General features: G+C 39.2%; 1 protein-coding gene across 1 annotated transcript in view; it reads left to right on the top strand.

The window, feature by feature from the left end:
• Positions 1–3449: 3449 nt before the first annotated feature.
• LOC122788423 (rho GTPase-activating protein SYDE1-like) overlaps positions 3450–25738 on the top strand; it is an 809025-nt gene continuing 786736 nt past the window's right edge. The window contains exon 1 of the mRNA XM_044055491.1: positions 3450–3652. Coding sequence (XP_043911426.1) covers positions 3565–3652 — 88 coding nt within the window. The 5' untranslated portion in view covers positions 3450–3564. The remainder of the gene's footprint in view (positions 3653–25738) is intronic.

Raw genomic sequence — 25738 nt, 5'->3', positions numbered from 1 at the left:
AATGCTGGCCCAGTAACTTTTCAGACTTAAGATTAAATGTCTTCACTGAGTGCTCACTCAGTCACAGTTAGGCTACAGTTGGTGTTCCTCCAGCAAATGCTTTCTGCTCACTGTGTTCAGCATACAGGTTCATCTTCCAGTAAATGCTTTCTGCTCACTGTGTTTAGCTCAATGCTTCTTCCTCCAATAAACACTTTCCGCTCAATGTGTTTAGCTCGCTGCTACTTCCTCCAGTAAATGCTTTCTGCTCACTGTGTTTAGCTTGCTGCTTCTTCCTCCAGTAAACGCTTTCTGCCCACTGTGTTTAGCTCACTGCTTCTTCCTCCAGTAAACGCTTTCTGCTCACTGTGTTTAGCATGCTGCTTCTTCCTCCAGGAAACACTTTCTGCTCACTGTGTTTCGCTCGCTGCTTCTTCCTCCAGTAAACGCTTTCTGCTCACTGTGTTTAGCTCGCTGCTTCTTTCTACAGTAAACGCTTTCTGCTCGCTGTGTTTAGCACGCTGGTTCTTCCTCCAGTAAACGCTTTCTGCTCACTGTGTTTAGCTCACTGCTTCTTTCTACAGTAAACGCTTTCTGCTCACTGTGTTTAGCTCGCTGCTTCTTTCTACAGTAAACACTTTCTGCTCACTGTGTTTAGCATGCTGCTTCTTCCTCCAGTAAACACTTTTTGCTCACTGTGTTTAGCTCACTGCTTCTTCCTCCAGTAAACACTTTCTGCTCACTGTGTTTAGCTCACTGCTTCTTCCTCCAGTAAACGCTTTCTGCTCACTGTGTTTAGCTCACTGCTTCTTCCTCCAGTAAATGCTTTCTGCTCACTGTGTTTAGCTCACTGCTTCTTCCTCCAGTAAACGCTTTCTGCTCACTGTGTTTAGCTCACTGCTTCTTCCTCCAGTAAACGCTTTCTGCTCACTGTGTTTAGCTCACTGCTTCTTCCTCCAGTAAACGCTTTCTGCTCACTGTGTTTAGCTCACTGCTTCTTCCTCCAGTAAGCGCTTTCTGCTCACTGTGTTTAGCTCACTGCTTCTTCCTCCAGTAAATGCTTTCTGCTCACTGTGTTTAGCTCACTGCTTCTTCCTCCAGTAAACGCTTTCTGCTCACTGTGTTTAGCTCACTGCTTCTTCCTCCAGTAAGCGCTTTCTGCTCACTGTGTTTAGCTCACTGCTTCTTCCTCCAGTAAATGCTTTCTGCTCACTGTGTTTAGCTCACTGCTTCTTTCTCCAGTAAACGCTTTCTGCTCACTGTGTTTAGCTCACTGCTTCTTTCTACAGTAAATGCTTTCTGCTCACTGTGTTCAGCATACAGGTTCATCTTCCAATAAATGCTTTCTACTCACTGTGTTTAGCTCACTGCTTCCTCCTCCAATAAATGCTTTCTGTTCACTGTGTTTAGCTTACTGCTTCTTCCTCCAGTAAACACTTTCTGCTCACTGTGTTTAGCTCACTGCTTCTTCCTCCAATAAACACTTTCTGCTCACTTTGTCTAGCACACTGCTTCTCAGTGCCATGATTTATAGTTAGGTATAATGGTTCCGACAGCCAGCCGACAAAGGAAAGCCACTGTCCATGGTATTATATCATATCATATCAATGGTACACAGTGCTGCCAGCTAAAATGCTGTGTTGCAGGTTAGTGTCAGACCGAGCAGCAGGACAGCTACTTTATACCTTGAAGTGTTGCTCTGTAGTGATCAAGTATGCCCTGCTATCATGCCACTTGTTGTTTCTCAAAAATGTGTCAATACTTAGGCATGATGGAACTTAAATCTTTATTTTAATATTGGAATGAAGAGATATGGTGCTGTAATAGCTCCTCCTGGCTGCAGCTGGGGGGAGTCACAATGGGGGGTTGGGGTGACTACTAGGGGATTTTCTACTGAAAACAAACGTGTTTAACCTTTTTTCACTGATGTAGCTACTGGGCCCTATTAGCTAGGTGATACAACAGCAAGGAGGTATGATCAGTGTGATCAGAAGCACTACTCCAGCTGTAGGTATGTGATTCTAGTCTCATCAATTACCTCATTGGAAGCATTTGTGAACTGAGTACAGCCCTAAGGTGTGGAACATTTACAAGAATATTCCATGCAGAAAGTGCTGTGGGTACACAATGGGACATGACTGCATCCAAAGAGAGAGAATTATTGTACCTTTTTCTTTGTAGACATCCACTATAAATGAAGTCTGCCATGTTGAATATCTTGAGTAACAGATAAAATTAAGATGTACACAGATACAATTTTCTTACATTCATTAAAGATATCAAAAGAAAACCAAGTCAGTCCAAAAGGAAATCACAAAGCAGCGTTTTAATAATCCAAATAAAAATAAAACAGAGAATGGTTAAGCACTTTTGTCTGTCAAGTCAGACATCTTCAGAACCACCCATATTAAACTCAAAGTTCTGCTTAAAAACATTCAAAGAAACACGCCCCTCCAAAACAACCAATGCATTTAAAGAAACATGCTGACAATAAATACATGTAAAGAATTGAAATAATTTAAAATAGTACAAAATAGTTAAAAGTAGTTAAAAACACTTATACTTCCAAAGCCCTTCTCTTTAATTCACTAGAAATAGAAATGTTATCATTTAACCCTGGTGGGTATGCAGCATCAAATTTAAGCTGCCATTTCATTTCCTTCCTAGGTAATTCATTTTCCCAATCTCCACCAGTGTCATGCAAAACCTGCTGTTCCAAAATTAGAAACAGAAACTTATTAAAGTTTAAACAATATAATGAATGTCGAGCAAGTGCACTTTTGATGTCCCTTCTTCTAATACTGTAAATATGTTTAATAAGATCAAAACATGCAATGTGGGTACATTTGTAAACTGCAACACAAAAATAATTATTTATTTAGGTACCTGTTGCTCATGCAATGCATTTTATATTGGTAAAACCAATAATTCCCTTAAACAAAGGATATATCAACACAGACATATCAACATAGATGTCTGACTTGACAGACAAAAGTGCTTAACCATTCTCTGCTTTATTTTTATTTGGTTTATTAAAACGCTGCTTTGTGGTTTCCTTTTAGACTGACTTGGTTTTCTTTGGATTTTGTTTGGTGTATACCTGGTAAAGCACTGGTGGAATTATTTTGGATTCATTAAAGATATGCAACAGCCATGCCATAGACTTGTCTAGCCAAGACTCTGGGAACATTCCTGTTTCAATGTCCTTGAACTACTTGCCTATTGAAAGATACTTGCTGTGTCCAAACTTTGAATGAATACAAAACAGATCCTTAGTGTGCTGGGCGTAAAGGCAAGACATACACAAGCCTGTGCCTTCTGTGATGTTTAGTACTGAAATAATAGCAGTAAAAGGAAATAAACTACAACTCCCACAAAACCTTGCTGGGATACTAAGGATTAAAAAAATGATGGAGTTGGGGGGGGGGTCCAGGAATTTATTTCCTGTAGTACTTGTGCCAGTGAGTTATGGTTTGAGATGGATGGAAGAATATCTGTGAGCTTGTTGTGTTTTATATCTGGGACCAGACAGAAGTTGTACAGGAGCCCTGTCTACAGTCGGAAAGTTTCCTTTTCATCCCAGTCATGGCTGAGCCTTTGCTGAAAAGAACATTTTCTAAGCTGAGAGGAAAAGGGAGAGTAAGAAGTAAAACGTCAGATCTGAAGGAAAGAGGTAAGAACCGGAGGAAGTCATGCAGCTTTCAAAAGCTGTCAGAACGCTCAGCTTCCCAGCCGCTCTTAAACGCAACTATTACTTTGTACAAGTTTTGTACTATTAAGCATATAGAAAATATATATATCTGGGTTTATATTAAAGCCATTTTCTTGTCAAAGCATATGCAATAGTGAATTTACAATGTTAAAATGTCTTAATGCTGTTACTAAATTTAATATTACTGTAAGATGGATTAAGGCAAGTATTTCAGAAATATGGAGAGAGGCAACTTGTGCCAAGAACTGTCAGAATAGTGCTTTTTTAGTAAAATGATATTTTATGATGAAAACAAATAAATATAGAAGCAGCATTGCATATAATGTAAAATAAAGGGAGGAGAGAAAAAAGAAAGTTGTACAAAGTGAGAAATTCGGGACACTAGCAAATGAAACAGAGCATCTCTGGGGAAAGGAACAGGCTGCAAAAGAATGTGAGACAAATTCAGAGGAAACGAGAGGGCCATTTCTGAGAGAGGAAAGGAATGCAACAGTTCAGGGAAACATGTTAACCACTTAGCATCTGGGCTTCCAGCTGCAGGCTGAAAGACTCTTTTATATTTAATAGACTGCATGAATCCTCCTGATGGAAATGTTCTGTGCATAGCTAAAGCATGTTTATTTCTTCACATATAAGCCAATCCAAGGCCACAGCTCATCTCACAGAAACAGATTGTTAGCATTTTATTGCCAAAGTGTTTTTTTAACCCACTCTATGCAGTATTTCAGTTCAGCTCTGAACTATGAATAACAGCCTTTGACTCTTGGAGCAGAGAACAGACAAATGTGCTTCCATATGCTGCAGACATAGAAACAGGCGCTGGGACAGACACATACTGAATTACTGAGAGCCAAGCCCAAAAACACACTGTCCGGAAGCTACTGTACAATTGTCACTATGGACGTTTCTGTTGTGACATAAAGATTAGTAGCGCAAAAGAAAACAGTAGAAAGTCATTAGCAATGCTTAAAACATGCCCTGAACTCCCAGGCTGCTGATGTGTATATATAAAAACCTTATTTTAAGTATAAGTACCCAACCTGGGGGTGGGGGTGTATATATGAAAACCTTATTTTAAGTATAAGTACCCAACCTGGGGGGGGTGCAGATTGCAGCAGTATCTAGTACATGCCTCAACTTCTGTGCTCAAGAATTCTGGACAAATAAATTAATGGGGGGGGGGGTCAATTAAACTTTTTATTCGAGTTCACTTCAAAACTTAATAGAACAAAAGGCTTTTCATCAGTGTGCATTTTTTGAACAATAAGACGCATGAATCTCTGATTATTATTAACTGGCTATAATGATATGTGATTTATCAGAAAATCAAAAATGTTATGTGGGACAGGGCAAAAATATGAAGTAAAGTCAATGACATTCTGCAAAATCTGACACACTTGAGAGGTTTGATCCAGCTGAATAACACTGCTTTATTGCCATACTCATTTTTTGGGAGTCTGACTGGGTTAAAGATTACACAGTCGTAAACCTGATGGACTGTACCAGGATGCAGAGTCCCTATCTCCATTATTAAAAATGCAGTTACTTTGCTAGGCCCATCAATAACAGCAACACCAAGGTGTTAATGCCAGGAACTGTTCTGGATGTATATTACCCACTTCGGTAATGACAGAGGGAATCGTGCAACAACATTAATGTGCAGAACAAAGTGCCAATATTAAGGAGCGAGGCTCTGGGGGCGTGAGATCAAACTGCCATCTGGGAGAAACATGCAGAAAGTAAAAATCAGCTTAGCGAGGATGAAAGGAACAAATGCACCTCAGGAGAACAAGAAAGTGTGGCAGCAGGATACAGGTAACGAGGATCCCTCGGGATACAGGTAACTAGCATCCCTCAGGATACAGGTAACGAGGATCCCTCAGGATACAGGTACCTAGGATCCCTCAGGATACAGGTAACTAGGATCCCTCAGGATACAGGTAACTAGGATCCCTCGGGATACAGGTACCTAGCATCCCTCAGGATACAGGTAACTAGGATCCCTCAAGATACAGGTAACTAGGATCCCTCAGGATACAGGTAACTAGGATCCCTCAAGATACAGGTAACTAGGATCCCTCAGGATACAGGTAACTAGGATCCCTCAAGATGCAGGTAACTAGGATCCCTCAGGATACAGGTAACGAGGATCCCTCAGGATGCAGGTAACTAGGATCCCTCGGGATACAGGTAACTGGGATCCCTCGGGATACAGGTAACTAGGATCCCTCAGGATGCAGGTAACTAGGATCCCTCAGGATACAGGTACCTAGGATCCCTCGGGATACAGGTAACTAGGATCCCTCAGGATACAGGTAACTGGGATCCCTCAGGATGCAGGTAACTAGCATCCCTCAGGATACAGGTAACTAGGATCCCTCAGGATACAGGTAACTAGGATCCCTTAGGATGCAGGTAACTAGGATCCCTCAGGATGCAGGTAACTAGGATCCCTCAGGATACAGGTACCTAGCATCCCTCAGGATACAGGTAACTAGGATCCCTCAGGATACAGGTAACTAGGATCCCTCAGGATACAGGTACCTAGCATCCCTCAGGATACAGGTAACTAGGATCCCTCAGGATACAGGTAACTAGGATCCCTCGGGATACAGGTACCTAGCATCCCTCAGGATACAGGTAACTAGCATCCCTCAGGATACAGGTAACTAGGATCCCTCGGGATACAGGTAACTAGGATCCCTCAGGATACAGGTACCTAGGATCCCTCAGGATACAGGTAACTAGGATCCCTCGGGATACAGGTAACTAGGATCCCTCGGGATACAGGTACCTAGCATCCCTCAGGATACAGGTAACTAGGATCCCTCAAGATGCAGGTAACTAGGATCCCTCAAGATACAGGTACCAAGCATCCCTCAGGATACAGGTAACTAGGATCCCTCGGGATACAGGTAACTAGGATCCCTCGGGATACAGGTAACTAGCATCCCTCAGGATACAGGTAACTAGGATCCCTCAAGATACAGGTAACTAGGATCCCTCAGGATACAGGTACCTAGCATCCCTCAGGATACAGGTAACTAGGATCCCTCAGGATACAGGTACCTAGCATCCCTAAGGATACAGGTAACTAGGATCCCTCAGGATACAGGTACCTAGCATCCCTCAGGATACAGGTAACTCGGATCCCTCAGGTCATGTACCACCTGTGATACTTTAGACTCTCCATGTTCACAATACTAGCAGCTCAAAGGCCTTGACTGTTTATACTATATTCCCTTCTTCTTATCTCACTACATTCGCTAAACAGAGATGAACGGAACAATAACTCTAACCTTGTTAATCAGTCATAACTGGAATCCTGGCAAACCTATATCAGAAAATTATATATTACCACAGAAACTTTAGGTGTAATATGGAATCCTGGCAAACCTATATCAGAAAATTATATATTACCACAGAAACTTGAGGTATAATATCATAAGTAAAAGCTTATGTCCTTCTGTTTCTCACTAAAATTGTTTTAAGCGTCTCCTGCCCGATCTGTGTCCCCCTCACAGCACACTTGTTTCAGACGTAGCTTTTCCAACTTGATGAAATGGCATCATCATGCTTTCTATGCACATGAATGTTAGAGGGGTTACCAAAAATTGGGAGACCTGAATGCTTATGATGCTGTTTAAATGCAGAAGTTACTTAGAGCTATGCTTCCGGAAAAAATGATGCTAGTAAATTGGAGTGTAAATTGTTTAAAACAATATTGCTGACATGTACCCAGGGAATTAGGTGCCTAGGATAATACACTCATTTTGTTTGTGCATGAAAGATATGTCAAGCCAGCAGCTATATCAGTAAGAAATAACACTGTGCTCCTAGGTGGACAGTCATTCATGTCTACTATTGCTTCATAACATGCAGTTAATTATGTTAACCAAGTGAGAAATGGACTTGTGTATTAGAAACCATGCCTTCAGTCTTATGCTCCCAGTCTGATGAAGTGCTTATTTTATCAATAACTTTCTCGGCTTCCTCACAGATGCATAGCATTGTCTTTTAAATTTCATTTGCCATCTGAAATGCTTTCGCAACATTTCCATGTTAATGTGTCCTGTCCTGACCTATGATACGTGAGCTTACACATACACATGTGAATGCATTTGCACACACATGCTGCATGCAGCACACACACGCACACACACAAAGTCACATGTACTCTTCCTTCCATACTTCTGTACTATGTATTACAAAGTTCTCCTCTTATGCTCTCTTCTCCATGTTTTATATATATATATATATATATATATATATATATATATGTTTTTATTGTTTATCCTAAGTAATGCCATGAATTATTTGCATACCTCAGTGCTTTACTCTGTATAATATTTAACCATTCTGTCTTGGTTGTATTGTGTCAGGATATTATTGTCTGTACTTTGACGTTGTTTAACTTTGCTGTTAATTTAATGTCTTATCACCTTTATGTATTTTGTATAAGTTTCTTGTAAATTTTTATGTAAGTCTGATTATAACCTGGAGCTTTTCTCTCTGGGCCTCCACCAAAATGGACTTACCTTGTCCCAGTGGACTTTCCTGGTAATCAAATGACAATAAATAATAAATATTCATAGACATACAGGCATATACACAGATATTTGCATACATGGGTACCCAGTCTCATATATAAACACACAGACACAAACATGTATTCATACAAACACATATATAAACGTAGACATACATATCCATGTAAAAACACACAGATGTACATATAGACACACAAATACCATCCACAAAGGGCATATTTTACAGACTGAAAGTATATATTACTGCCTTGTCTGTATACTGAAGTGTTTGATTTGGAAAATGTAAACTTTTATGTGTCAAAGATAAATGAAGTTGTATCTGAAATAGCTTAAGATGTTACCCCCCCTTAAAGGGGGAATACCTGACAAGGAGGGTATGTGGGCTTAGGTGGTAACCTGAACATGTCTGTAGACAGGATACGATAGCTCATGTCAGATATCACATAAGGTCCTGAGGTGTTTGGTTTGAAGACAGAATACGATAGCTCATGTCAGATGTCACATAAGGTCCTGAGGTGTCTGGAGATGTTTTCTAAAAGAAGAGCTACAGTGTGCAGTTGTTTTCAGAAGGAGTAACTCCGTCGTATGTAAATATTAAACATGAGGAAGATTTGATTTTGTCAAGACCAAACACAGTATTTTATTTTCATTGTGGGTAAAGTCAACATTATGTTTGTGTTTTCTTAAATAAGTAGCTATTTTTACAAACACACAAGTCCTACCTGCTTATTTCCCACATTACTGGATGCAGTGGGCATTGAAACTTCTGTTTTGGAATGATTCTGAAATTCAGGCCTTACCTCTCATGTTTGAGCAAACCAAAACCTTTCCAGTCAGAGGCTGATTTTTTTGTTTTGATTTTTTGGTGCTTTTACAGCTAGATATTGCTATGATTGAGCACAATGGCATCAGCAGATTCATCTATTTCTCTCTGACCATGACAAAAGTGTGCCACAACTGCCTGGGATGAGGAGGGAATGCCATGGAGAGATCCCGAAGGAAAGCAGTTTTACAAAGAATGGCTAAAGTGGATCAGCTAACGCAAGCAATAGCTGCTGGTGCTGAGGGTCTATGCTAATGGGGATAAAGTCAATGGCAAAGCCAAAAACCAGTAAAGCCATTTCACCAAGTGCAGGACATGCAAGTGTGGATTATCCATGCCTCCAGTAAAGCCATTTCATTAAGTGCAGGACATGCGAGTGTGGATTATGGCATTTGAGCCGGAAAGGATTGAACTTAGCTGGCTGGGCTCCAACACTGATAGGTTCATTTACTAGGCTAATGACATCAAGGGCCTTTTTAAGCCTAGCCATACATCCCAAATCTCTGACAAGTTGTGATACCCTTCATAAGTATAAGCATGGGCCTGGGAGATGAACCATTTACAGGTTACCTGTGTCCATTAGAGAATTAGATGCTTAACCAGGGATGAATTTCCAATTTCCCATCCAATTGTCCAAGTTGGACTTGAATTGGGTTAGGGATGAACTCTGCTTCACAGGGATGGGGAGCCTGTTCCATTGATGGGGTAGTCTCTGGGATACATACCTATCTCTCCAACAGGTCCTATTTATATCACATGCAAAGTGTAAGTCTTTAAAATGGGTAATTGTGGTGCTGTTTGTTTTGTGGATATGCAGGAGATCCATCAGAGTGGGGTCTGACAATGGCCCTGTATGCCAGGCATAGATTTCCCCTCAAAAGCCGGTAGGAGATAGAATACAGGGATAGGGCCTTGAGGTAGCCTGCATAGGACATATTACTTACTCCCTGTATTATTTTAGTGAGGAACCTCTGTAGACATTCCAGTTGTTGGATATGCCTGATTAGGTACATACCAAAGGGGGTATTGTACTCATCACATAAACTATGAGGGCTTCCATCTTTGCCTTATCGGACATGTCGAACACTGATTACAGAGATTATAAAAACGTAAAAAGTAGATTGTTGCTTATGCTGAGATCACAGTAGAGACTCAAGCTCTTAAATTTCATCAATTGGCTTATTCAAAAGGCAGAACAGTACGGTACCAATTATCTGAGGTAAAACATACTATAAATCTGAGGATCACAAAAGCAAAGAAACTGCCATTGACATCTTAGTGATTGATAGGTTTAAACAAGCTCTGCTGGCAGCCACTAAAATGTGGGTATGTTGGTCAGACTGAAAAGATCCTGAAAGTGTTGTAACTATGGTAGATAGGATAATATGTTATGAAAACATTTATAAAAGTGAGTCTCCTAGAGCAACTAAAAATTAATGCTTAAACCTAAAGGGCCATTGGCATGTGTGTTATATTTTAAGTGAGCAGAAAGGGATAACATTGCTAAAGTCTGCAACAGTGATGTCAAACCTAATTTGAATGTTAAAACAGATGAAAAACATGTGAATGATACAGAACTACTGGAATGTGATGACTTTTGTCATGTTAGTTGATACTGCCACTGCTAAACTCATTAAATGCAAAGTAATAATAGAGAGAAATGAGTTACAGGGGGTCTTGGCGTCTAGGACTTGGATAACCCTCACTAGAAGGCAGTGTATCTATAAGCAAAAGGTTTTCTTAAAAGGCTTGTAAATCAGTATAAGCTCATGGGGAGAAACAAATGATATTCCATTGCTGAGGCCACAATCAGGAATGAATTTGGAAGACAGAATATCTTGTTGCTGTAGTACAAACTGTATCAGAAATGGGGAGGACTCCCTTCATTTCAAAGCATTATGGAGGCAGTGAAACCCAAATGTTCTTTTGATTGAACATATTGCCAGATTAAAGTGGACACACTAGATAAACAAACCATGACCTTGCTGCCCTCTGAATAACTTGGCATGGAGATGTCCACAGCTACATGAATATTCATCATCTTGGTATAGTAAGGCCCAGGAGCAAAGCCTGGGAGCACTAAGGGAACAAGGATATGAGACATCATATGGGGCTGAGGGGAGGTGGACCTGATAGCTCCTATAGCAATCACAACATAGCTAATCGTGGGGATAGAAACTGGGAAGGAGGGCAGTAAGACATGAAGAAACGGCAGAAGTAATACCCAGAAAGGGGGGAAAGGAAAACACCATTAGTTGTCCTTCGTGTTCTGAAATGACAGCAACTGGAATCCTGGAGGAAGGAGATCCCTAAGGAGAAAAGAACGCTTCTAAAGAAGTAATTCATTCTTAATAACCAGGCCATGAAAGAACTAAAGAAGGTAGAAAACACTTTAAATTCCAGACCTCAGGAAATAAAATGCCCCAGATGGAGAATCCTGGTGAGATGTATACTGAATACTGAGCATTTGTGAGAACATTTGCTTCTATGAAAAATTTGGGGTACTAAAACCTCCTTGTCAGCATTAACGGAGAAGAAGCAGTGTCCTGTCCCTCACAAGGAGCCCATCAAGAGGAAACCCCTGACTTAGGTGACCTCTCTGCAAGTCGGACAAATTTTAAAAAGGCTTGGTGGGAGAATGAAACTCCATATGGAGCTATGGAGAACATATCCAGGGTGGTGGGAAACAAACCTGTCACATAGTTCCCTACATCCTAGCTCTACTTTGAATTTCAAACTGACTTACTATATAGGAAGAGGAGGACAACTAAGGCAAAGGAGAAAATAGTGTACCAGTTGCTGGTAGGAGGCACCCAAATGTTAAAAAGTTTAAGTGTACCTCTGATGGACTAATGACTTTAAAACCTTGAAAACACTTAAGTCTATATTTTCTGTGTTAAAACAGAACTGTTTTAACTTCTTACCACTGTCTGTATATATTCTGGTGAAGACTAGCGCATAACAGCTGAAAGGCATGCACAAAAAAACTTGTTATACATTTCTTTGACATTACAGAAGTGCATAGCAAGTCCTTCTTTTTCCTGATTTTGGGGTGTAATCAATGTGCTTCATATACTACATATAAATAAATCCCTTTTTTTTTTTTTTTTTTTTTTTTTTTTTTTTTATAGCAACTTTAGCAAACATAGTTTTAATGCACACGCACACACACACACACACACACACACACACACACACACACACACACACCACACATTTAATTCCACATATCAGTTGTCTTTCCTTTCAGGCTTTAGGACTATCTTCCAAATTTTGTATAGAGGGACAACCCCTAGCCTATTTTCTTCACTTCACATTGACTTCCCTAAAGTCTCCTCGGCACAATCCTTCCTTGATCTATCACTCAGAACAACAGGAATCTACCTTTACCTACTTACCTACTTCTTTCTTCATTACAGTTCCCAAGATGGACTTGTTCCCTGTTGAGAATTGCCTGCCTACTCTTAAAGGCTTAGTGTTCTCTGTGCTCAGTTATCTCAGCAGCCACCAATAGGCTACATGACTGCCCTCCCCACCATTGTTTCAAGCCCCAGCGAATAGACTGTACACGTAGGCATTGGGAATAAAGCCCAGGGCATATTTGCAATAATAGCTTAACTTAACCTGTTTTTGTAGCTGGCGTAGACAACCTCTGGAATGTTTCAGTTTTTTCAGCCTGGAGTTTCACAATCCAACTGTCCGTTATATAGCCCAAATAGTAGAGGCTTCTATCATGCTTAATTTACATTTAACTGGGTTTGCTGCCATTCCAGGCTGGCACATGGAATTTGTATGGTGTTGAAGAGGCTTCTATCATGCTTAATTTACATTTAACTGGGTTTGCTGCCATTCCAGGCTGGCACATGGAATTTGTATGGTGTTGAAGAGGCTTCTATCATGCTTAATTTACATTTAACTGGGTTTGCTGCCATTCCAGGCCGGCACAAGAAATCTCTACGGTGTTGAAGAGGCTTCTATCATGCTTAATTTACATTTAACTGGGTTTGCTGCCATTCCAGGCTGGCACATGGAATTTGTATGGTGTTGAAGAGGCTTCTATCATGCTTAATTTACATTTAACTGGGTTTGCTGCCATTCCAGGCTGGCACATGGAATTTGTATGGTGTTGAAGAGGCTTCTATCATGCTTAATTTACATTTAACTGGGTTTGCTGCCATTCCAGGCTGGCACATGGAATTTGTATGGTGTTGAAGAGGCTTCTATCATGCTTAATTTACATTTAACTGGGTTTGCTGCCATTCCAGGCTGGCACATGGAATTTGTATGGTGTTGAAGAGGCTTCTATCATGCTTAATTTACATTTAACTGGGTTTGCTGCCATTCCAGGCCGGCACAAGAAATCTCTACGGTGTTGAAGAGGCTTCTATCATGCTTAATTGACATTTAACTGGGTTTGCTGCCATTCCAGGCTGGCACAAGGAATTTGTACAGCGTTGGACTCATTGAATTTGTGTTGTATGTTCCATTTTCTGCTTTCTGTGATCTCTCCATATGTTGTCTTACTACAGGAATTATGGTTCTAATCTGTCCTGTAGATCTGTAAAACTCTGTGTTGCACTTTTTAATGGGTATTTTATTTCTTATTTGTTCTTTTGGCTATATCTAAGAAACTTCAGAGATGCCCGGGGTACTTCTTTTACTATTAACCACCTGAGAGGGTGGCCTAATACTTAAGGTGTTTGCCTTATAAACACAAGGTGCAGGGTTTGAGTCTCTCAAGGGATAATTGGCTAAGGCTTAAAATGACTCGTAAGATCAGTTAGCCCAGTACTAACCTATGAACCTATAAAGAGAAAATATAGAAGCAATTGGCCCTGGTTTCTACCAAGTTCTAAAACGCCTCTATGTTTGAACATAGTATACAGATGCCCATGTCTGTTTTACTTAAAATTAAATTAACAAACATTCATTACTTAGTACACACATTAGGTTTCCTAGTCAGTAGGACTTAATTGGGGAATTCTTACCCTAGGAAAATAGCAATAGTTATTTTCTATAGTCTTTGCAGTGACTCATAATCACTAATTACTAAAATATACTGATGTTTGTGTCTTAATTTTGAAAATGGACTCACAATTTTGATTCCTGTACATTTGAAAGGGACATCCATAATGGATAAAGGAATAAAATGTTCTCAAATTCTAGACTGGGTGCTTTCCTTTGATATTCTGGGCAGACTGCACAAAGGTTACCCATGTCTCTCATAATACCAGCCAATAAAATCTAGCTAAAAACCACACTTTTTGTCTTATTCATTTCTAAATAACTACTTAAAATTTGGCTACATGCTAACTTTATTACATACATTCTATAGGATCTTGGAGCTAATAACTGGCTCAGTATCTGTCCTCAGGCCTCTGTTACCCTGCAGAGCAGGTCATTTCATAGTTGAATGAGTGGGTTTACAGTAGGGCTCTTCTGTACTGTTAATTTCTTATGTACTCTCTGTGTTATTTATTTATTTTATTTATTTACCCGACTGGGCAAAATAGCCTTTTTTCAGTGGAGACCCAGGGAGAAAAGCTCCACAGAAGTAACAGTTATACAAAGCTATAAAAATACAACCATATGCTTGCATATAGATACATTATTAACAATAGGGTTATTAAACAAAGATGGCATTTCAAGCAGTGAATACAGTGTTCTAGCTGTCTCTACTTAAGATATTCTTTTGCCACTCCTTAAATTCTCATGGTTTATCTTAAGTCAGACAAGAAAGCCTGCATTCATCAGTTGTCTGATAAGAAGTAGAGGATGTTCTCACTTCCACTACAAGTACAAGTATTGGCTGTTCTCCTTCATCGCACATATCAGCTGTAAAAGGAAGTTTAAGAAAATAGTTTTCTTCCATCAGGTGTACTTCCAGTTTCCTTTTCTAGGCCTCAGTATTTCTTACTTTCTTTACCTTTAGAGTCTGACTTGCTTCCTTCTTTGATGTAACAGGAAGAAGCCTAGGGCTTTTCTCCGGTTACCCTTCCCTTGTTCTTCAGTACGACAGTACGACAGTCATGTTTCTTCCTTACTTTCTGTACCACCTGTCAGTGTATTCTTAGCTATAGGTTCTTGGTTGCTAGTTTTCAAACTAACTTCTCTTATTGTTTTAACATCTGGAGTCTTTGAGGAAGACTCACATTCTCTGTCAGTTTCCACACGGATTTCCTTCACTGGTTTAATGACAGGACTCTTTTGGAAAGGATCAGTATTAGCTTTATCTATCTTTTCTATCCAGAGTAATATCTTAGCTCCTTTTGTGTCTTTTAGTTCTACATCACTCTCTTTGCTGAGGGACATTTATTTATTTATTGTCATTTATTGACCAGGAAACTCCACTGGGCCAAGGACCCCTTTTCAGTGGAGGCCCAGAGAGAAAAGCTCCACAAAACAATTACAATCAAAATATAAAATACATAATGTATAAACATTAAGCAGAAGAATACAGGTGTACAGTACTAATAATTAAAACATCATAGAATGCATACTATCTCCTGAACAAACTATAACAAAAGTAACATAGTGGGTAACAAAAATTAGTTAACAGTTACCAAACTACTAAAAGGAAAATAAGAAGGATGTAGGTTTGGGAACAGGCTTATGGGAGTTTAGTCATGTGATTACAGGTGGTTTAGTCATGTGATTGCAGGAGCATATATATGGGTGTTAAGAAAGTAGTCTTTCAGAGCTATTTTGAATGTGCTAGCAGAGTCTAATTGGGTGATAGATGGAGGAAGAGCATTACATAATTTGGCAATGGCATGGGAATACAGGCATCGTCCAGCTCTTTTGTTGGGTTTGGTAATAGCTAGCAGTTGTTTATTTGAAGACCTTAAAGTCTGAGATTGGGTATGTATTTGTATTATAGTTTGAAGAGAGGGGCAGTAATTTGGGTTGTTAAGTAATTTATGAGTAAGGTTTAGTTGGTTGTATTGTAGGTAATGAGATAATTCAAACCACTTTAAATGTTTATTGGTCAGGCAGTGGTATGTACAAGTTGGCATACTGGACACAAATGTTGCTATTTTTATAACAACAAGATTGTAACTTATTTAAGAGATGTGAGCGTAGGTTAGTGAAATGGGACTAGTGTAGAGGAGGTGAGGGAGAAGAAGGCTGGTGGCCAGTTTTAACTTGGTGGACATGTCCAGATCAAGTTTCTGTCTGTACAGCTTACCTACTTTAAAATGGCTGCATTTGATTATGCTAAGTATGTGGTTTTTGAATGAAAGTTTGTCATCAATTGTAATGCCAAGAAGTTTAGATGTTTTAACAATTTCAATTTCAGTATTATTTTGAGAGACTATTTTAAAGTCTAGAGTTAGAGGTTTGGGTGTGAATAGTAATAGTTTTGACCTTTTGGGATTAAGTGACAACTGGGCTTCAGTAAGCCAGGATTCTATGGATGTAAAAGCTTTTTGTGTTAATTCTAGATCTGAGAAATTCTTAGAAGAGGTGATAACTGTCAAATCATCTGCATACTGAATGAGTGTACTTTGCCAGGAGGCCTTGTGGAGATTATTGATAAATATGTTAAGGAGCAAGGCTCCAAGGATAGACCCTTGAGGGACTCCTATATTGTTGATAAGGTAATCGGATTGTCTATCTTGCCACCTAATGGATTGTCTCTGTTGTGGATATAGTTTTGGAACCAGGTTAGAGTATGTGGGGAGCAGTATATGGATTTGAGTTGTGACAGTAGTTTTGGGTGGGACACTGTGTCGAAAGCTTTTGACAGATCTAGTAGCATGACTGATGTTGGTAGACCATTGTCATTAGCTTTGTATACAGTGTTAGTAAAGGATAGTAAGGCTGTAGTAGTGCTGTGACCCGGCTTAAAACTGTGTCGGGTAGGTGCCAGCAAGCTATTGTCAGTGAGATGTTTGAGCAGTTGTGAATGGATACATTCTTCTAGGATTTTAGATAGAGGTGAAAGTACTGAGAGGGGCTAATAGAGAGGTCACTGGTATTGCCACCTTTATGTAGGGGGGTAACTATGGAGTTTTTCCAGAGTTGAGGGACATACGATTCAGAGACAGAACAATTTATGAGACTACTGATGGGGAAAATATGGGATCAGCAGCTATTTTTAGATATTAAGCAGGAAGGCCATCGGTGGAAAGGGACCATAGCTTTAGTTTGGAGAGTAGTTTGTGTATAAGAGAGGTGGGTACAGGTTGGATGGTAAAAGGGTGTAAGGTTGGGTTATTGTCAGAGTTGCAGTTTTTAGAGGGGAGTTGGGATTTGCATGTGGGTCTGTGTATGTATTATTTTTGTTACAGTTGTTGGATTTGCAGGTTTGTTGAGTGAGGGTGTAAACAAGGTTTTGGATAGTATCAATGAAGTGAAAGTTGAAAGCTTGGGCAATATCTTGGGGGTCTTTGTCTGGAGAGGGGGTAGAGTTTTGCTTGGTTCCTGAGTTTAGAAGAGAGGACACTGATTTCCAGAAAAGTTTTGGGTTGTTATGTTAGGTAGACAGCTTGAAGGGGAAGTAAGGCCTTTTGTCATATATGACAAGTTTTTTGGCAGTATTATGAAGATGCTTATATTTGAGTTCATTTTGCAGCATTTTGTTTTTATGCCATTCTTTCCAGGCTTTGTTCCTGGAAGTAAGCAGTTGTTTAGTTTGTTTAGTAAGCCAGGGGATATAGTTGATCTTAGTTCTTTTAGTGCGAGTGGGGGCAAGACTATTTACGTGTCAAGAAATATTTTATTAAAATAGTTGACTGGGTCATCTAAGGGGAGTATTTTAGCTGGGTGCCAGTTGTGGGTTTTTAGGGTATCTAGAAATATCTGTTGATTATGGTGAGTGAGAATTCTAGTTGTTCTTAGAAAGTGTGATTTACCTGCATGCAGTTGGGATCTATGGGTGTAAGCAGGGAGATGGTCACTAAAGGTATTAGGAAGGGTTCCAGCCTTGGTATATTTGTGAGGATGAGAGACCAGTGTCCAGTCTAGGCTTGAAATGGTATGTCTATTCACGATATGTGTGTGGGGTTTCTGATAAGTTGAGTAAACTTGTGCAAATTATTACTGTAGGAAGGAGAGTTAGAGATAAGAGGCTGGCAATTTATATTGGTATCACCCAGAATGATGGTTCATAACAAATGTTTAGGGGTGACCGGGATACTAAGTCTTCCACAGTATGTTTAGGGGTGAGTGGGATATTAAGTCTTCCATAGTAGATATATTCTGTCCTGGTGGAATACAGAGTGTGGCAATACATAACTTTTTTCCTGCCGTTTAAGTGAAGATTTGCTAGTAGTAGTTCCATGTTTCCAAATTTGGGAATGGGTTTGGTAAAGGAGTAATGGATAGAGAGTCTTGGAATAGTAATGCAATGCCTCCAGCTTTTTTATGTGGTCTGTCATGTCTAAGAATGTTATATCCAGGGGGAGTTAATTCTGTGTCAGATATGTGTGGTTTTAACCAGGTTTCTGTGAGTGCTACAATATCTGGGGAGTATTGAGTTAGCCAGGCATGAGATTCTGTGGTTTTGTTACAGATATTATGTACATTGATTGTTATTATGCATAGGTTTTTGGTATTAGGGGATAAGGGTGTAGGATGAGCAGCTGGTAAGACCAAGATTAGGGTGAATGCGAACACACTGGGGGAGGGCTAGATGGTGATGAGTAAGGATGGACAAGTGTAGAAGAAAGGAGAGTTGGTCTAAGGGATTGGTAGTATATTAACTTCAGTCTGTAGAAGAAAGGAGAGTTGGTCTAAGGGATTGGTAGTATATTAACTTCAGTCTTTAGAAGAAAGGAGAGTTGGTCTAAGGGATTGGTAGTATATTAACTTCAGTCTGTAGAAGAAAGGAGAGTTGGTCTAAGGGATTGGTAGTATATTAACTTCAGTCTTTAGAAGAAAGGAGAGTGGTCTAAGGGATTGGTAGTATATTAACTTCAGTCTTTAGAAGAAAGGAGAGTGGTCTAAGGGATTGGTAGTATATTAACTTCAATCTTTAGAAGGAAGGAGAGTGGTCTAAGGGATTGGTAGTATATTAACTTCAGTCTTTAGAAGAAAGGAGAGTGGTCTAAGGGATTGGTAGTATATTAACTTCAATCTTTAGAAGGAAGGAGAGTGGTCTAAGGGATTGGTAGTATATTAACTTCAATCTGTAGAAGAAAGGAGAGTTGGTCTAAGGGATTGGTAGTATATTAACTTCAGTCTTTAGAAGAAAGGAGAGTTGGTCTAAGGGATTGGTAGTATATTAACTTCAGTCTTTAGAAGAAAGGAGAGTTGGTCTAAGGGATTGGTAGTATATTAACTTCAATCTTTAGAAGAAAGGAGAGTGGTCTAAGGGATTGGTAGTATATTAACTTCAGTCTTTAGAAGAAAGGAGAGTTGGTCTAAGGGATTGGTAGTATATTAACTTCAATCTGTAGAAGAAAGGAGAGTTGGTCTAAGGGATTGGTAGTATATTAACTTCAGTCTGTAGAAGAAAGGAGAGTTGGTCTAAGGGATTGGTAGTATATTAACTTCAATCTGTAGAAAAAAGGAGAGTTGGTCTAAGGGATTGGTAGTATATTAACTTCAGTCTGTAGAAGAAAGGAGAGTTGGTCTAAGGGATTGGTAGTATATTAACTTCAATCTTTAGAAGAAGGGAGAGTGGTCTAAGGGATTGGTAGTATATTAACTTCAATCTTTAGAAGAAAGGAGAGTTGGTCTAAGGGATTGGTAGTATATTAACTTCAGTCTGTAGAAGAAAGGAGAGTTGGTCTAAGGGATTGGTAGTATATTAACTTCAGTCTTTAGAAGAAAGGAGAGTTGGTCTAAGGGATTGGTAGTGTATTAACTTCAGTCTGTAGAAGAAAGGAGAGTTGGTCTAAGGGATTGGTAGTATATTAACTTCAGTCTTTAGAAGAAAGGAGAGTGGTCTAAGGGATTGGTAGTATATTAACTTCAGTCTGTAGAAGAAAGGAGAGTTGGTCTAAGGGATTGGTAGTATATTAACTTCAGTCTTTAGAAGAAAGGAGAGTTGGTCTGAGGGATTGGTAGTATATTAACTTCAATCTTTAGAAGAAAGGAGAGTGGTCTAAGGGATTGGTAGTATATTAACTTCAGTCTGTAGAAGAAAGGAGAGTTGGTCTAAGGGATTGGTAGTATATTAACTTCAGTCTTTAGAAGAAAGGAGAGTGGTCTAAGGGATTGGTAGTATATTAACTTCAGTCTGTAGAAGAAAGGAGAGTTGGTCTAAGGGATTGGTAGTATATTAACTTCAGTCTTTAGAAGAAAGGAGAGTTGGTCTAAGGGATTGGTAGTATATTAACTTCAGTCTTTAGAAGAAAGGAGAGTTGGTCTAAGGGATTGGTAGTATATTAACTTCAGTCTGTAGAAGAAAGGAGAGTTGGTCTAAGGGATTGGTAGTATATTAACTTCAGTCTGTAGAAGAAAGGAGAGTTGGTCTAAGGGATTGGTAGTATATTAACTTCAATCTTTAGAAGAAAGGAGAGTGGTATAAGGGATTGGCAGTATATTAACTTCAATCTTTAGAAGAAAGGAGAGTGGTCTAAGGGATTGGTAGTATATTAACTTCAATCTTTAGAAGAAAGGAGAGTTGGTCTAAGGGATTGGTAGTATATTAACTTCAGTCTGTAGAAGAAAGGAGAGTTGGTCTAAGGGATTTGTAGTATATTAACTTCAGTCTGTAGAAGAAAGGAGAGTTGGTCTAAGGGACTGGTAGTATATTAACTTCAATCTTTAGAAGAAAGGAGAGTGGTCTATGGGATTGGTAGTATATTAACTTCAATCTTTAGAAGAAAGGAGAGTTGGTCTAAGGGATTGGTAGTATATTAACTTCAGTCTTTAGAAGAAAGGAGAGTTGGTCTAAGGGATTGGTAGTATATTAACTTCAGTCTGTAGAAGAAAGGAGAGTTGGTCTAAGGGATTGGTAGTATATTAACTTCAGTTTGTAGAAGAAATGAGAGTTGGTCTAAGGGATTGGTAGTATATTAACCTCAATCTTTAGAAGAAAGGAGAGTGGTCTAAGGGATTGGTAGTATATTAACTTCAATCTTTAGAAGAAAGGAGAGTTGGTCTGAGGGATTGGTAGTATATTAACTTCAGTCTTTAGAAGAAAGGAGAGTTGGTCTAAGGGATTGGTAGTATATTAACTTCAGTCTGTAGAAGAAAGGAGAGTTGGTCTAAGGGATTGGTAGTATATTAACTTCAGTCTTTAGAAGAAAGGAGAGTGGTCTAAGGGATTGGTAGTATATTAACTTCAATCTTTAGAAGAAAGTAGAGTGGTCTAAGGGATTGGTAGTATATTAACTTCAGTCTTTAGAAGAAAGGAGAGTTGGTCTAAGGGATTGGTAGTATATTAACTTCAATCTGTAGAAGAAAGGAGAGTTGGTCTAAGGGATTGGTAGTATATTAACTTCAGTCTGTAGAAGAAAGGAGAGTTGGTCTAAGGGATTGGTAGTATATTAACTTCAATCTGTAGAAGAAAGGAGAGTGGTCTAAGGGATTGGTAGTATATTAACTTCAGTCTGTAGAAGAAAGGAGAGTGGTCTAAGGGATTGGTAGTATATTAACTTCAGTCTGTAGAAGAAAGGAGAGTTGGTCTAAGGGATTGGTAGTATATTAACTTCAGTCTTTAGAAGAAAGGAGAGTTGGTCTAAGGGATTGGTAGTATATTAACTTCAGTCTGTAGAAGAAAGGAGAGTTGGTCTAAGGGATTGGTAGTATATTAACTTCGATCTGTAGAAGAAAGGAGAGTGGTCTAAAGGATTGGTAGTATATTAACTTCAGTCTGTAGAAGAAAGGAGAGTTGGTCTAAGGGATTGGTAGTATATTAACTTCAGTCTTTAGAAGAAAGGAGAGTTGGTCTAAGGGATTGGTAGTATATTAACTTCAGTCTGTAGAAGAAAGGAGAGTTGGTCTAAGGGATTGGTAGTATATTAACTTCAGTCTTTAGAAGAAAGAAGAGTGGTCTAAGGGATTGGTAGTATATTAACATCAGTCTTTAGAAGAAAGGAGAGTTGGTCTAAGGGATTGGTAGTATATTAACTTCAATCTTTAGAAGAAAGGAGAGTGGTCTAAGGGATTGGTAGTATATTAACTTCAGTCTTTAGAAGAAAGGAGAGTGGTCTAAGGGATTGGTAGTATATTAACTTCAGTCTGTAGAAGAAAGGAGAGTTGGTCTAAGGGATTGGTAGTATATTAACTTCAGTCTTTAGAAGAAAGGAGAGTTGGTCTAAGGGATTGGTAGTATATTATCTTCAGTCTTTAGAAGAAAGGAGAGTGGTCTAAGGGATTGGTAGTATATTAACTTCAATCTTTAGAAGGAAGGAGAGTGGTCTAAGGGATTGGTAGTATATTAACTTCAATCTGTAGAAGAAAGGAGAGTTGGTCTAAGGGATTGGTAGTATATTAACTTCAGTCTTTAGAAGAAAGGAGAGTTGGTCTAAGGGATTGGTAGTATATTAACTTCAGTCTTTAGAAGAAAGGAGAGTTGGTCTAAGGGATTGGTAGTATATTAACTTCAATCTTTAGAAGAAAGGAGAGTGGTCTAAGGGATTGGTAGTATATTAACTTCAGTCTTTAGAAGAAAGTAGAGTTGGTCTAAGGGATTGGTAGTATATTAACTTCAATCTGTAGAAGAAAGGAGAGTTGGTCTAAGGGATTGGTAGTATATTAACTTCAGTCTGTAGAAGAAAGGAGAGTTGGTCTAAGGGATTGGTAGTATATTAACTTCAATCTGTAGAAGAAAGGAGAGTGGTCTAAGGGATTGGTAGTATATTAACTTCAGTCTGTAGAAGAAAGGAGAGTTGGTCTAAGGGATTGGTAGTATATTAACTTCAGTCTTTAGAAGAAAGGAGAGTTGGTCTAAGGGATTGGTAGTATATTAACTTCAGTCTGTAGAAGAAAGGAGAGTTGGTCTAAGGGATTGGTAGTATATTAACTTCAGTCTTTAGAAGAAAGGAGAGTGGTCTAAGGGATTGGTAGTATATTAACTTCAGTCTGTCGAAGAAAGGAGAGTTGGTCTAAGGGATTGGTAGTATATTAACTTCAGTCTTTAGAAGAAAGGAGAGTTGGTCTAAGGGATTGGTAGTATATTAACTTCAGTCTGTAGAAGAATGGAGAGTTGGTCTAAAGGATTGGTAGTATATTAACTTCAGTCTGTAGAAGAAAGGAGAGTTGGTCTAAGGAATTGGTAGTATATTAACTTCAATCTTTAGAAGAAAGGAGAGTGGTCTAAGGGATTGGTAGTATATTAACTTCAATCTTTAGAAGAAAGGAGAGTTGGTCTAAGGGATTGGTAGTATATTAACTTCAGTCTTTAGAAGAAAGGAGAGTGGTCTAAGGGATTGGTAGTATATTAACTTCAGTCTGTAGAAGAAAGGAGAGTTGGTCTAAGGGATTGGTAGTATATTAACTTCAGTCTTTAGAAGAAAGGAGAGTTGGTCTAATGGATTGGTAGTATATTAACTTCAGTCTGTAGAAGAAAAGAGAGTGGTCTAAGGGATTGGTAGTATATTAACTTCAGTCTGTAGAAGAAAGGAGAGTGGTCTAAGGGATTGGTAGTATATTAACTTCAATCTTTAGAAGAAAGGAGAGTTGGTCTAAGGGATTGGTAGTATATTAACTTCAATCTTTAGAAGAAAGGAGAGTGGTCTAAGGGATTGGTAGTATATTAACTTCAATCTGTGGAAGAAAGGAGAGTTGGTCTAAGGGATTGGTAGTATATTAACTTCAATCTGTAGAAGAAAGGAGAGTTGGTCTAAGGGATTGGTAGTATATTAACTTGAATTTTATGCTGATGACAGAGAACTTCCCGGTCAACAAATGATTAAAAAAAAAAAAAAAAAAAAAAAACTTCAACTTTGTTGGCTGATAGGTGCTGTAGGTGAATAAGGAAGGTGAGATGTTGGAGTAACTGCTAATGAAAGACGGTGGATTTGCGGGGAGTGTGGGAGATATTATAGGTGGGGAGTAGAGTTTAACAGGGAAAGAGGTGGTGTGTGATAGCAAAAGAAGGGTGCTGGTGAAGGTGATTAGTGTTAAATGTTTTAAGGAAAAGTACATATTAGAAGTGAGTAGTGATATCTTAGAGTAAAGGACGCATAGGAGATAGGGTTGTGGTGAGGAAGAGTAGTTAGTTGGTAGAGAAAAATTGGAAGGGGTTGTTGAGGACAGTAATAGGAGTAGAGATAATGGGAGGGAAATGGTAAAAGAGCAAGAGTTATTATTGGCTGGTGTAGAGGATATGGGAGGCACTAGCTAAAAGAATAAATGTAATTGAAGTGGTGGTGGGTTGAAATGGGAAGGGGTAGGGTAGGGGAGAGAAGTGAGCCCAGACCGAAACAGAGGGCGAATAGAGAGGGTTGTGTCCAGTCCCAAAATAATGGCTGAAAAGTAGCTGAAAGAAAAACAGTCTCCAAAAATTTGGTAAAAGGTAAGTGGGGAAAGAAACAGTATGAGATGGCCAGACAAAGTAGATTGGGGGGTGATAAGAAGTCGGGGTATTATGTGCAGCCTGGAGAGGAGCAATAGTGACTGTATTATAGTGAACTAGGTCTAGAGAGAAGATTTCAGGAGGAGGAGTGAGGTCTTGACAAGTATGGCCTTTAAGGGAGCAAAAAAAACCTTAGGAGAAAGTGTATGGAATAGTGTAGGAGAGAGCTAGCAAGATAACAGCAGTACGTGTTGAGGAATGAAGGCGTAATGGAAAAGATAAAGAAAAACGGCGAAAAGACTAAGCAATTTGCAGTGGGGAGGGGTGAAGAGAATGAACTAGAGAAAGCACGTTACAGTTAACTGTGAGTATCTCCAGCAGGGTGCTCCTAAAAGAAGAATTAACAAATTGGAGTTGGAATTGTTGCGTAACAGCTGCTTCACAAGAGAAACACTGATACGTACATTACTTTTATTTAAAATAGATGCTGCTGTTAGTGATTATATATCTGTGCTGTACAGACGAGAACCCGTTCTGCTTGAGGCAGGGCAATAGATTCAGGATGGATAGGCTTCAAACGTAACATCTAAGTTAGGGGAACTAGAAAAGATTTAAAGAGATTGATAATGACATAAACACCTATTATGAGACAGAAGGTACCTAGTAATAAAGGTACTGGGTTACAGAAGGTACCTCGTAATAAAGGTACTGGGTTACAGAAGGTACCTAGTAATAAAGGTACTGGGTTACAGAAGGTACCTCGTAATAAAGGTACTGGGTTACAGAAGGTACCTAGTAATAAAGGTACTGGGTTACAGAAGGTACCTCGTAATAAAGGTACTGGGTTACAGAAGGTACCTAGTAATAAAGGTACTGGGTTACAGAAGATACCTAGTAATAAAGGTACTGGGTTACAGAAGGTACCTCGTAATAAAGGTACTGGGTTACAGAAGGTACCTAGTAATAAAGGTACTGGGTTACAGAAGGTACCTAGTAATAAAGGTACTGGGTTACAGAAGGTACCTAGAAGGTACCTAGTAATAAAGGTACTGGGTTACAGAAGGTACCTCGTAATAAAGGTACTGGGTTACAGAAGGTACCTAGAAGGTACCTAGTAATAAAGGTACTGGGTTACAGAAGGTACCTAGTAATAAAGGTACTGGGTTACAGAAGGTACCTAGTAATAAAGGTACTGGGTTACAGAAGGTACCTAGAAGGTACCTAGTAATAAAGGTACTGGGTTACAGAAGGTACCTCGT

Source organism: Protopterus annectens, chromosome 13.part0, assembly GCF_019279795.1.
Source record: "Protopterus annectens isolate FY-2018-M chromosome 13.part0, PAN1.0, whole genome shotgun sequence".
Classification (NCBI taxonomy): domain Eukaryota; kingdom Metazoa; phylum Chordata; order Ceratodontiformes; family Protopteridae; genus Protopterus; species Protopterus annectens.
The sequence above is the reverse complement of the archived record's forward strand: the minus strand, read 5'-3'. Positions and strand labels throughout refer to the sequence as shown.